This window comes from Myotis nattereri (assembly GCF_964212035.1).
Source record: "Myotis nattereri genome assembly, chromosome: 14".
NCBI lineage: Eukaryota > Metazoa > Chordata > Mammalia > Chiroptera > Vespertilionidae > Myotis > Myotis nattereri.
This window is the reverse complement of record NC_138089.1, coordinates 36,055,646-36,070,028: the sequence shown is the minus strand read 5'-3', so window position 1 is coordinate 36,070,028 and position 14,383 is coordinate 36,055,646. Positions and strand designations below refer to the sequence as shown.

General features: G+C 40.2%; 1 protein-coding gene across 1 annotated transcript in view; it reads right to left on the bottom strand.

The window, feature by feature from the left end:
* Positions 1 to 435: 435 nt before the first annotated feature.
* The window catches only part of ACAD11 (acyl-CoA dehydrogenase family member 11), a 63,618-nt gene continuing 49,670 nt past the window's right edge, over positions 436 to 14,383 (bottom strand). Inside the window, exons 14-20 of the mRNA XM_081105922.1 lie at positions 13,467 to 13,533; positions 12,800 to 12,885; positions 10,424 to 10,495; positions 9,454 to 9,608; positions 4,930 to 5,046; positions 3,546 to 3,655; positions 436 to 2,409 (exon numbers count right to left, since the gene is read on the bottom strand). Of these exons, the coding sequence (XP_080962048.1) occupies positions 2,295 to 2,409; positions 3,546 to 3,655; positions 4,930 to 5,046; positions 9,454 to 9,608; positions 10,424 to 10,495; positions 12,800 to 12,885; positions 13,467 to 13,533 (722 nt within the window). The 3' untranslated portion in view covers positions 436 to 2,294. The remainder of the gene's footprint in view (positions 2,410 to 3,545; positions 3,656 to 4,929; positions 5,047 to 9,453; positions 9,609 to 10,423; positions 10,496 to 12,799; positions 12,886 to 13,466; positions 13,534 to 14,383) is intronic.

Sequence of the window (14,383 nt, the reverse complement as noted above, 5' to 3'; positions counted from 1 at the left end):
AGTACTTCATTGTGGTTCACAAATGTCAGTTGCTTCTATATGGCCTCAGTGATTGTCACAATAAACCCTTAGCCAGTGCTTCTCAACCTTCCTAATGCCGCGACCCTTTAATACAGTTCCTCATGTTGTGCTGACCCCCAATTTCACTGTTACAAATTGAACATAATTAAAGCATAGTGATTAATCACAAAAACAATATGTAATTATGTATGTGTTTTCCGATGGTCTTAGGCGACCCCTGTGAAAGGGTTGTTCGATCCCCAAAGGGGTTGCGACCCACAGGTTGAGAACTGCTGCGCTTAGATGGTAATGGTCCTAAGGTTTAAAAGTTAATTCCAGTGTGTAGAAAGAAAAATGTGCAGAGAGGTCAAGGGTCAAAGGCAAATGTTTCAGAAGCCCACGTGACACACAAGGAACCAGAACGTAGGTCTTATTGTCAGACATCAATAAATTCATGTTACAGGTAAGCTTTCCAATAAAACAGTTTTATAGTTTTTAGAAGTACTTTCCTTTGAAAATTTAAAAACTTGACAGTTACTATTCCAATGGCTTTCACACTAAAAAGATAAAACAGATAAAAATTTAAAAGCAATGTTTTTATCGAGTCTTCAAAATTTGGTGTGTATTTTACACTTAGTCTAAATCCTCACCCAAGGACATTTTTTCCACTAAATTTTAGGGAGGGAGAGAGACATAGATTGGTTGCCTCTTACATGTGGGATCAAACCAGGTATGTATCCTACACTGGGAATTGAACCCAAGACCTTTCAGTCCTAGGGCATAACCACTGAGCAACACTGGTCAGAGCCTATACGTAGTCTATTTCTTAATTCAGAGGCTAAATTTTCATTCAAAATACTTGCTCTGTATTTAAATTTCATGGAAATTTACATTTGAAAAACCCATTCACTTACCAAGTTATTCCAAGCATACTTGAAAGTTTTCTAGTAACTGAGTTAAGAATGGATTTGAATTAAAAAAAATAAAACATTTCCTCGAGGCCAAGTGCTCGAGAGTCACATGTGGCCAATGGCTGCCATACTGAACAGAGCTGATTGAAGGGCCACCAGGAAGTCTGCTTTCAATAGGGTGGCATTCAGAGCAGATTGTCTTTAATCTCATCTCAAAATTAAGTAACTTTCTTGTACCTTAACCTATTCACTATCCCATCAACATATTATTTATAATTACACTAGAGGCCCAGTGCACGAAATTTGTGCACAGGTAGGGTCCCTAGGCCTGGCGTGCAATCAGGGCTGATCTTCCCCGCAGCTGGCCCTGTCCCCCACCAGTCGCCCTCTGTGTGTGGGGCAACCGGGGACCCTGCTCGCTCACACCTGCCTTGACCTGGCGCTGCCCCCCACCCCCAGTTTTACATTCCCCATTGGGCTATTGGAGCCTGCCGGTTGGGTGTAGCTCCTGCGTTGAGTGTCTGCTCCCTGGTGGTCAGTGCACGTCATAGTGACTGGTCGTTATGCCATCCAATCTATTTGCATATTACACATATATATATATTTTTTTTTCTCATAATATGCCATGTTTTCTAGTAAAGTTTAAACTGCATTCAGATTTTATGTATAAATGCTTTGTTGAATATGAAGCTTATGGTTATATGAACTCTAAAGTGACCCATTGGTCATGCATTTTTCTCCAATGACTCCACAGTGTTAAACTAACCCTTAAACAGGTGTTAAAAAGGAGATCCCCCCGTGACCGTTTGGCTCAGTGGAGAGAGCGTCGGCGTGCGGACTGAAGGGTCCCAGGTTCGATTCCGGTCAAGCGCATGTACCTGGGTTGTGGGCACATCCCCAGTAGGGGGTGTGCAGGAGGCAGCATATCGATATGTCTCTCTCATCGATGTTTCTAACTCTCTATCCCTCTCCTTTCTACTCTGTAAAAAAGTCAATAAAATATATTTTTAAAAAAAGAGATCCCACCATGTTTTTTATGAAGTAATGATTAAATATTTCTTGAATATTTAAGTGGAGCAGTTCTTGAGAATCAAAGAGTAAAAATATTATGCTTATGCTTTAGCTCTCCAATTTATTTCATTAACATTTAGTATTTAAACACTCAACTAGTAAACAGTTAGGTATTAGACTGAATAACCATTTTTAGAATTTATTTATCTTAATCTTGTGTGACCCTTGAAATGATTAAACCCACTGATCAAACTAGATCCTCAAATCTTTACTGAAAATGAGTAGTTACTCTGCTCAAACTGCTACAGAAACAGAATGTGATTCAAATTCTGGAGCCCATGCAGTTGTTAGGGGTGAGAGGGTGTCGCCTCCTTACACCTTGGCCCTCAGGCTTCTGGCTTGGTCTGCAAGCTCCAATTTCGCGATTGCTGAGAGGTGGACTTCATCTGGCCCATCTGCTAAGCGCAAAGTTCTGGTGAGGGCATACCTGGAAAAACAACAAGAACGGGTGGCAGGAGTTATCAGAGAGGAACATGGTGCTGTCACACCAGTCATCTGATTTTAAGCCAAAACTATTAATTTTGGAAGTCTGGCCAAGGCAGTGATAAGAAAAAGAGCACAGGGAAAATCAAGTAAAGCAGCCACGGCCTCTGAAATGCCATGTTAAGTTCTTCCCCTGGGACCTGGCCCAGTGCAGCAGGCTGAATCTGTCTCGGTTTGCTGCCGGTTACTGGAATCTGGTCGCACTGAGAGAGCTCTTAGGTGAGCCACAGTGTAAGTATATAACACTGATAGTTCTTTCTTAAAGTCAGAACTTGATGGGGCACTGCTCCCGGGCGAGAGAAGGTGGCAGTGGAGGCGAGTATCCATTTCTTCCTGACTCCCAGCAACCAGAATCAGCGGGAGATGGTCACTGGCAGGGACTGCTGCAAAGTGGACCAAGACCTCCCTGTGGAGGTGGTGAACGATCCTAAGTCTATTCCTAAGCCTGGCTCTGGGCTCCCTTTGGCCTTGTTGCTTGCCCCTCCTCTTTTTCCTGGTTCAGAATGAACCCCAGTGTAAAAGTTAATGTAACTGAGTGAATTGGTCATCTATAATAATAAAAGCATAATATGCAAATCAACCGAACAGCTGTCTGGACAATCTTCCAGACGAAGCCAGGGCTGCAGCCGCAAAGGCCTACTCTTGCACGAATTTCGTGCATCGGGCCTCTAGTCTATAATAATAAAAGCATAATATGCTAATTAGACTGGACGTCCTTTCAGATGAAGTGGGTCTCTGCAAGGGAAGTCCAGGCCCCGGGTGCCAGAGAGAAGCCAGTACTGGCAGCGGAGGGAAGGAAGGTCTACTCTTGCACAAATTTCATGCATCAGGCCTTTAGGTGTAATCATAAGAGCAACTCTTTTTTGGAACTGAGCTCTATATTAAAGTACCAACGTACCCTACTTGGTTTGGCACTGACCTCCCATGCAGTCTGTCTATAACTAGTACTTTATTTAGCCTTCAATTATACTTTAAGTTAGTATCTTTATTTCCTTCTTAAACAGTTAGTGTCAAGGCAGCTGTAGATTTTTAACTCCTAGCCTATCAAATGCAGATGATTATGAAATGGCACCTACTCACATGTTAGCCAGAGGGTAATCCTGGGAAACACCTGCACCTCCACACACCTGGATGGCCCGGTCAATAATTTTGCAGACGGCCCGAGGGGCGGCCACTTTAATCATTGCAATCTACAAAAGCAAGACACAAAAGGAATGTCCTTTTCTTTGACAATACACCATGTGGCAGAATTTGATATGATCAGTATTTTCTTTGTGAAATAACAAGGGAACTTTTCCACAGGCGTTCACCACTAAAACAGGATCTTCGATGAACGCCAGCAGATAAGTCCACTGTAATGCAGCTCATGCCATATTTCAGTCAATACGACCTTCTGAAAAGAGGTATCTCTTCCAAGTCACACTTTATTAATTTATTTATACCTTGCCTTGTTTCGGAAAGAATTTCAGGCAGCTGATAAATTACATTCATCACCTTAGGGATCATAAAAAAAGTTAGAGTTTTCAATTATCTGTCTTAGCAACTTTATTGGCTTTTAGAAATAAGTGATCATGTTCTTATTTCATATAAGCCAGAAATAAGGAAGGGTCAAGTTGTTTTATGAAATGTATACACAGTGTTGTATATTTTATATCATTTTGGCCACACTTCACCAGAACCCTAGGCCATGGCACAGACAGAAAGGTTAGATACTGTGCCCAAGGCCACAAAGCAGCAGAAAGGGACATAGTGTGTACAATGCCAAGCCAGTATAAAGTATAGGATTTCCTACTTCCTGTTGCTGTATGTAAAGAATGCTGAAGAACCTAGTCAGTTTGGCTGAATGTATAGAGCAATGACCTGCAGACTGAAGGATCCTGGGTTGGATTCTGGTCATGGACATGTACCTCGGTTGCAGGCTCAAGCCCCAGCCTTTCAGTGGTTCTCAAACTTCTGGCCCTTTAAATACAGTTCCTCATGTTGTGACCCAGCCATCAAATTATTTTCGTTGCTACTTCATAACTGTAATGTTGCTACTGTTATGAATCGTATTGTAAATATCTGATATGCAGGATGGTCTTAGGCGATCCCTGTGAGAGGGTTGTTCAACCACCAAAGGGGTCGCGACCCACAGGTTGAGAACCACTGGTCTAGATACATGCAGAAGGCAACCAATTGATGTGTCTCTCTCACATCGGTATTTCTTGCCCTTCCTTCCACTCTTTCTAAAAGTTAATGGAAAAATATCCTTGGATAAGGATTAACAAACAACAAAACAAAAGAATGTTGACGATATTTGCATCCTGAAAATCCTTCCCTAAAGCAAGGGCCATACATCTATAATCTTTAAACCAAAATCACGCGGAAGCTTCTGAATGCCATCAAGGCACCACACAGCCTGCAATGCCCAGTGGGAGGGAGAATCTAGAGCAGGCTTGACAGATGGTGGTACAAGGGGCCTCACCTGCTTGATAGCGCCAGTGTTGCCCAGAGTGTCAATGGTGTGGGCGGCTTTCAGGGTCAACAAGCGGATCTCTTCAATGGCAATGCGGCTTTCAGCAATCCAGTGAGCCACAACCTCCTGCAGGGGAGCCAAGGGCAGCAAAAGGAGGAGATTAGTTGCTATCTTATGTCACATGTAATACACTGTTATAGTTTGGTGAAAACACTAGTCTAGTCCAAGGACTGTGCCCAAGCCTTACTCTACACATTTTTCAGAATATATAGAGTTTATTCACTTGATACAGCTTCTTTATCTATTTTACCTTTCACGATTTTGGCAGTTGTGGCTTTTGAGGAATTAGTCTAATTGATCTAAGTTGTTAAATTTATATGCTTTGGACACATGCCTGGCTGTGTGGGGCCCAAGGCCCAGATCTAGAGTGAAGGAGATTCCACTGTAGCCTTAGCTCCAGGGCCCTTCTCCAGTCCAGCTTTCCCCAGAGAGCTCTGCATTGTGGGTTATAGAGAACCGACACAAACTGGGAAAATGGAATAGATGTACTTGACCCTGTTTCTCTTGCAAAGTACAACTAAAAACCTGGGGCATTATCTATAAACAAACCTAAGAAGATTCTGAAAGGCCGAGAGAAGAAGGCAGACCTAGGGACTTCAGACTAAAAGAACAAATTGGTGGTGACTTCCCTGGGTTTTCTTTTTACCTCATATATCTCAGACTTGGGGCTGAAGAAGCCAGCAACTTGGAAATGCCAAGTAAATAGAAGGCTATTTCATGCTCATGGATTGGAAAAATTAATATTGTTAAAATATCTATACTACCCAAAGCAATCTACAGATTCAGTGCAATCCCTATCAAAATACTAGTGACATTTTTCACAGAACTAGAACAAACAATCCTAGAGTTGATAAGAACCACAAAAGACCTTAAATAGCCAAAGAAACTTGAGAAAGAAGAATAAAGTTGGAGGTATCACGCTATCTGATATCAAACTACACTACAAGGCTGTAGTAATCAAAACAACATAATATTGGCATAAAAACAGACATATAGATTAAGGAACAGAATAAATAGCCCAGATATAAATCCATGGCTATATGGTCAATTAATCTACAACAAAGGAGGCAAGAATATACAATGGGGTAAAGGCAGTCTCTTCAATAAATGGTGTTGGGAAAACTGGACAGATACAAGAAAGTGAAATTAGACCACTTTCTTAAACTATATATAAAAACAAACTCAAAAGGATTAAAGACTTAAGTGTAAGCCCTGAAATCATAAAGGCCCTAGAAAAAACACAGGTAGTAAACTCTGATATTGATGTTAGCAATATTTTTTGGGTATGTCCCCTGGGGGCAAAGACAAAGGCAAAAATAAACAAATGGGTCTACATCAAACTGCTGAAAGCTTTTGTACCACAAAAGAACCCAACAAAACAAAAAAGGCAACCTACTGAGTGGGAGAAGATATTTGCAAATGATACAGCCCTTAAGGGGTTAATATCCAAACTATACAAAGAACTCATACAGCTCAACATAAAAAAAAATCCAATTATAAAAGGGGCAAAGGACCTGAATAGACACATCTCCAAAGAGGGCATACAGATGACCAACAGACATATGAAAAGATGCCCAACATCACTAATCAAGGAAATACAAATCAAAACCAAAATGAGCTATCACCTTATGCCTGTCAGAATGGTTATCAATAAATCAACAAGTGTTGGTGAGGATGTGAGAAAAGGGACTTCTTGTGCACTGTAGGTTGGATTGCAAATTGGTGCAGCCACTATGGAAAACTATGGAGGTTTTTCAAATAATTAAAAATAAAATGGCCATGACCCAGCAATCCTACCTCTGGGTATTTATCTGAAGAAATCCAAAAAGATGAATTAAGATGTAAGCACATCTGTGTTCATTTTTAAACATTTTATTTACAATAGCCAAGTTATGAAAGCAGTGCATAAATGCAAATGGAATATTAGCCATAAAATAAGAACGAAATCTTACCATTTGTGACAACATGATGGACCTAGAGGGTATTATGCTAAGTGAAATAAGTCATACAGAAGACAATTACCATATGATTTCACTTATATGTGGAAATTTAAAAAAAAACAAGCAGAATAGAAAGACTCATAGATACAGAAAATATTTTGATGATTGCCAGATGCGAGGAAGGTTGGGGGAATGGGTGGAAAAGGTGAAGGGATTAAAAAATACAAATTGCTAGTTATAAAATAGTCACAGGGATGTGAAGTACCGCATAGGGAATATAGTCAATAATCTGTATGGTGTCAGATGGTATGAGATTGGTCGAAATGATCACTTACAAGTTATATCCTGTCTAATCACTGGGTTGTACACCTGAAACTAATACAATATTCTGTGTTATCAGTAATTGAAAATATAAATGATTTAAAATAAAAAAATAACACGTTAGATATATTAGGTTAAGAATTCTTAAAATCAATTTCATCTATTTTATACTTTAAAAAAGTGCAACTAGAAAATTTTAAATTGCATTTGTGACACAATATATTTCTATTAGATGGCTCTGCCCTAGAGGTTGAAACAAGACTCTGAATTGACAACTTGAAATGAGCCACCAGTGGTGAGAATCCTTTTTGACGGTGTGAAATGGGACCCTAACTTCACGGACAGACCCTGGAGGCTGCCCAGCTGCAGCACAAAGGAGAGTGTGCAGCTGGGTATCTACATACCCTGGATTTGCTGCAAAGGATTAAGTGGGTAGAAACTGAGTGCTGTATGGAATGGCCAGATCAGTTATTAAGACAGAACTTTGATATAGAACTGCTAGCTTTAGTGCCTGGAAGGAGTCTCCAAATTCAGGGAAAAGGAATGTTACTTTCACAAATTAGAAAAAAAAAGAAAAGAAAAAAAAGCTGGCCCGAATTTTTGTTGATGATATGCTTACACATCTCTTTGACTTCTGCCAGATCATTTTCTTCCTGTCAAATGCAAGAAGTTTCCAGGGAGTCATACTTTGGAAAAAAAAGCCCAGCCTTGTTCTAATTGATACATTAATTTTAAAGAGCAGGAGGGAAATTTCCCTTTAGTGCAATATTGAAACATCTCTCATGATGTGTATTCAAGATGCTGGCCCTCAACCTTTCTGTGTCCTCCCTTTACCCTGCTCGAGGGGTTGGATGCAATCCTGGAAGGAGAAAGCGTAAGAAGTGATAGCTGATGCCTTGAGCAGCTCGCGCTACCATTCCAGCAGCAGTGCGGAGTTGCATCCATGGCCCCCAAATTCACACCTTCCTACCTTCTCCTGCTGAACCCTTGCCCTGGCCATGTACTAAAGGGGTTCCCCATGAATGATCCCTACGTGTGTTCCATAAAGCAGGCTGTATTTTCCCAAAAGAACAATGCTATGACTAAACATAGATCTGCTGAAAATATTTCACAAAAAGCAAACATAGTCTACAGAGAAATTTAAAGTGAAAAATATATTGCAACATTTCATAAGATGGTCACAAATGTACTTTACAAGGAAACCAATGTCCTAAAATATATTTGTCCAACAAACACAAGTACAATTTTATCACAAGTTTTACCTATATTAACATGTCAGCAATTTTAAGTATTAAATATTTAATGATAATTTTGTCTTCTTAAAAGTTAGAAGGGCTTTCTGGGGATGATTTGGATATCCCACTTGCCTTAAAAAGTTTTTCAAGGAAGTCTGAAATGATATCTTCTCTCATGATAAATATTCTCTAATTTTTTTAAAACATATTTTATTGATTTTTTACAGAGGAAGAGAGAGGGATAAAGAGTTAGAAACATCGATCAGCTGCCTCCTGCACACCTCCTACTGGGGATGTGCCCGCAACTAAGGTACATGCCCTTGACTGAAATCGAACCTGGGACCTTTCAGTCCGCAGGCTGACGTTCTGTCCACTGAGCCAAACCAGTTAGGGCATGTTCTCTAATTTTTATTGTGCTTTGTAAACAATAGACTCAGTAGTACGTCATTTATAGAGAGAATTTTAAAAAATCATGAATATCCCACCAACTATTGGTTCCATTTCTACTTACATTTCCCAGTGACAGGGAACTCACTTCCTCCTGATGCATCCATTCCATTTTTAAATCTCTCTCCTCTCACTGAATTTTAGGCTGTTTTCCTCTATCTTTACACTTATCTATACCAATTCTTCCAGAAAGCCGAAAACAGAGCAGTCCCTCCTCCTATGACAGCCCTCACATGCCCACAGACAGTATAATGCCCCAGATTCTCTGGAAAGCGAGAATCTGAGAAAGCTGAAGGATTGTCCACGCTCTCCGTGCTGAGTGCTGAAGCACTTTTGGAGTTATTTAATCCGCACAAAGAGAAACCTCTCTTAGCAGACTACATTTAAATACAGATATAAATGTACTTTGGGGGAAAGAATCTCCTTGTTTCATGTAGAGGAAATCTCTCTCTGACCAAATGCTGTTTTGGTTCAAGGTTAGTGTAGTGCATTGGCTGCAACAAATTGAAATAGTAAATAATGATCCTTACATGCGAATGCAGTTTCTTCTTAAAGGCCACCCTTTGTGTTGCCCGTTCGCACATGATCTGCAGAGCTCTCTCTGCCAGACCGACGGTTCGCATACAGTGGTGGATTCTGCCAGGCCCAAGACGGCCTTGGGCAATTTCAAATCCCCTTCCTTCACCTGTGAGAAAGAAACACCAAGAGGAAAGTAGCTGCAGCCCATTCATTGTGTTAGTTACACAAATCCTGAGAAAATGATGAGCTGACCTTCAGTATAAATGACATTCTGGTAGGAAAGAAAGTTCTGTAATTAGGTTCACTATACATTTACAGAACTTTTGATTTCTCTTTTTAAATCGCCATCATTAAACACTGTGATCGAATTTAAGAATTACCTCTTGAGTACCTACTATGCATAAGCTATTTATTAGTTCCACGATGGTTACAGAGGAAGATTAGCCAATAAAGTCAAGAAGAGGAGACAAGGCTGGTAGGAGGAAGAGACTGTAACCTCGGCCTGGCAGGCCTGGGTCTTGCAGAGTGGATGGGGTGAGGAGCACAAAAGCCTTCCTGGAAGAGGTGCCATTGGCGAGATTCTCTGAAGGTGGGGCAGGATTCCGATAAACGAGGGCAGAGACATTCCAGGCACACAGTGTTCAGGTTATTTATGATTATAACGTGTAAAATTTGAATTCAGAGAGTACTGAGGTTTTCTTAAAACAAGCAGAGGCCTGAAGATCATGTTTTAGGAAAAAGCATGTGGCTCTGAATTCTATAATTGTTTATGTTTTCAATTGATGTGATACAAAAACACAAACACTTTAATAAAACATTATTCCATGTAAGAAAATCCACAAAGTGGAATAATATTCCCTTGTAAATGGAGTAAGAGGGAAAGTATCTAAATTAAGGCAGACTGTATATCTTTTCCATATTTAGACATGGAAATATTTTAATACGCAGTACAGTAGAATCATTTTTGCAAACTTTTCTCACCTAGTATTAAATTGCTAGCAGGAACTCGCACTTGATTAAAATGGATCTCAAAATGTCCTCCATGCAAATTATCTATCAAATAGAAAATAAAATTTTAAAGAGCAAAATGAGTTAACAAAAAAATAGTACCATATAATTAATCTGAAGTATAATTACTTAGACAGTAGGATTTAAAAGCCTCATATGTCAGACATTCCTGGGTAGATCTGAGCCCTGAGCCAGCCCCCTAGCATCCTATACCCCAGAAAACTCATCAAATGTTCAAGTTAGAAGAGTTTTTAAAAATAAATTTGACCCAGGGCTTTTTAACTCATTCTCTGAAGTTGTAGCGCTATTAAAAGGGAAGATGGGCCTGGCCAGTATGGCCCAGTGTTTGAACACCAACTTATGAACCAGGAGGTCACAGTTCCATTCCTGGTCAGGGCGCATGCCTGGTTTATGGGCTCGATCCCTAATAGGGGGCATGCAGGCTGCAGCCGATCAAGGGGAAGATGGCTCCACAGCTCCAATCAGACTATTTTATTATTGCTGCTGCTTTGAATTTTTTTATATATGGGCTTCCAAAGAAAATTTTGCTTGGGGAAAAAAAAGTTCTAATAATTCAAAAATTGAAAGTGAGTAATGTAATTTAAGTTTCTTATTATCATTGTAAAAACCAGTGCCCAAAGATGCAAAGAGGCTGCTCAGAGGGACAGCGCGGGCTCAGCACTGGAGATGAAGCAGGCTGGGCCTTTAGGAATGTTTTTCCCAGTGCAGGCTTGTTCACAATGTGTCACCTCTTGAAAATGCTGGCATATCACTGAAACTGGGAACACATTCACACTTGTCTTTACAGCACTGCTCCTCCCGGCCCCGTTCTGGAGATAATCTCATGCTAACCCCACACCCTTTTCCTGTCAGAGCGAGGTCAGTAATCAATCTTCTCCACACTGTTTCTTTTGGCCTTGGGCATAGGGAGTTGGAGAAATGCTGATGGATTTCTCATACTGAAAATTCTAACATAGCTCTGCAATGGAGGGTATTTGCAGCCAATCAATATTATGAACCCATTGTGGGAGTTTTTCAGGCTGCTGGTCTGCAAGCCAACTTCCTATGCACAACTTGCTTCAGTGAGCTTGTTCATCCCCATCTCGCCAATGCTTAATCTGTGGGTGCGGTGCGTTCTACAGCTGCATCCTAGAGGGTGATCATGTCAGATGTTCTGTGAAACAAGCTTTTTTAAAAATATATTTTTATAGATTTCAGAGAGGAAAGGAGAGAGAGAAACAACAATGATGAAAATCACTGATTGGCTGCCTCCTGCATGCCCCCCACCAGGGATTGAGTCTGCAACTTGGGCATGTGCCCCTGACTGGAATCGAACCCAAGACCCTTCAGTCCACAGGCCAATGCTCTATCCACTGAGCCAAACCAGCTAGGGCAAAACTTGAACATTTTCATTGCACCACAACAAAGAGAAAGCCAGTGTCACCACAGAACCAGAAGTTCAATAAACTTTTTCATAGCATTATCACCTGCTCTATAATCACCATGCTACCTAATTTACTTATTTACATGTTTGTAGTTAATCCTTGTCTCCTGCCTGAAGCATGTAAGCTCTATGAGAGATCAGTCTCTTGTTTTCACTAATGTACACTAAGCACTAAGAACAGTTCAGCACTCAGATACTAGCTGAGTGAATGACCTGAGCAGCAAAGAAACAATGGACATGAGCCTGATGTGGGTGGCAAGTAAGAAAAGTATCCTTGCTGCCCGGCCAGCGTTGCTCAGTGGTTGAGTGTCAACCTATGAACCAGGAGGTCACGGTTCGATTCCCAGTCGGGGCACATGCCCAGGTTGCGGGCTCAATCAACAGTGTGAGGCGTGCAAGAGGCAGCTGGTCAATGATTCTCTCTCATCATTGATATTTCTATCCCTCTCCCTCTTTCCCTTCCTCTCTGAAATCAATAAAAAAATATTTTTAAAAAAGGTATCCTTAGAAATTCCACGCAAGGACAGAAGAGAGGAAAATTTTTGCATTCAATTCAGTCAAAACTCATTACTTACAGCTTTTATAGGATGATTAAGAAAGCTAAAAATAAATTTTATTGTGGATTGCCTAGATTTAATTTTTCTAGGTATATTTTACATTGGCCCATTCTCCTGGATGACAGATAGAAAGAACACTGGCAGTCAGAGTTGTTCCTTGAATACGCCCTTTCCCAAAAGTAAACAAAATGCACCACCTCTCTTTATTTGTTGGCATTTATATTAAGGCAGTTGTTAGGGCCAACAGATTTCTAAGAACACATGTCCTACATTAAAATGCAATCTATTCCCTTCAGTCTAACTACGTACTCCAGTCTTCCAGCAGAGCCATGTTGATGGAGCACTTACCCATGTAGCCAAAAACTGACAGAGGCCTTATGATTTCTACTCCAGGTGTGTTGATAGGAACAAGAATCATGCTGTGTTGTTTGTGTCTGATCAAAACAAAAAGAGATGTTAGGAGAAGTCTGCTAAGTGGAGAAATAAAACAGATGTTAGGAGGAATTACAATTGTCATTTTTGTTGTTGCCATCATATAACACATAAGTAATGATGTCTAGAATGGGGTGTAAAAATAATATATCCAGCAGAGTCGGATGCAGGCTGGGATCTGGAACAATAGTAAAAGTTATTTAATTGAGGCTTCTCATTGCTCAACAATGGGAACTGATATACAGTGTTAAACATTTCAAGAGTTTGATCTAAACATCACTTAATTACTTACAGACAGTTCTGAAAAATGTTGTTTTATAATCTGACCCAAAAAGCTTTGGGAAGTAGCAACACTTTTAATACAGGAATTTCCACAGTGAAGAATATACAGCAACATTTCCTAAAATATGTCCTAAATATATCTTTAAGCAAAAAAATAGTGAAATACAAATGTGTGAAATTTAATATCATATTTTATATTGTGATTTATGAACCCAAATGTTGCATTTTAAGTAAATTATGTGGATAGAGAGGAAGACTGACTTGTTTCATACATATATTTCAATCACAATTGTTTTATTACCTTGGTGTCGTGGCATTTTTAGTTCTTCCCATAACAATTGCAATTTTGCACTTTGGATTCCCAGCTCCTAAAACCAAGGGGAAAATGAGCAGAATACATCATAAAAATTTTTTTCAGTCTGACATTATATCCTAAAAGTTCTAATCCTTCCAAGTTTATCCCTGGCAAAACACACACACACGCAAAACAACAACAACAAAACAAATAGGAAAAATCCTTGATTAAAAAAAAAAAGAATGCTTATGTACTAAACTGTATGTCAACTCAAGAAAAATGACTTGGCAAGGCCAAGAATGGACTCCATCAATGAAATCTGTACAGAAGTACCCAGAAGTCAAGCCATGAAACAGCTGCAGCCCTTTAGAAAAGATGACAAGCGCTCCCATTCACACCATGTCAGACTGTAGCCAGCCAGGAAGGCTGTGAAATCTTGCCAGTGCATTTCCTCCTGTTTAGATCTCTTGTTTTCTGACACATGGACAAGGAAATGTTAAAGCTCTAAATTTACTCCCCAACCAGTGGCTGAGAAAACAACCTCATTTCCCCTGCAAGGGAGTTGGACCAGGGGAAATCTACTTGAGTGAGGGTCTCAGCACCTATCCCAGATTCCATCCTTGGCCCTAGCCTTACTGTGGAGCAGCTGAAGATGGTCTGCTTGGAGCTCTCCACACATATGAGGCTCTGATTCCACCTTCAGTAAGCCTCTGTATGTATGTATGTAAGGGTTAGAAATTTGAAATGTAGCTTCTCTCATTTTAATGCAAATTTTTATTTTATTACGGTTCAGAGGTCTAGGGCAATTCCATAAAGGAACCTATTTTCAAAAAAGTACATTTCATTTTCACCACTTAGTTGAAGAACCTGGTCCTACAAGGAAACTACCATTTAACTGGTTTTCTAATTAAGGCCATAAACAA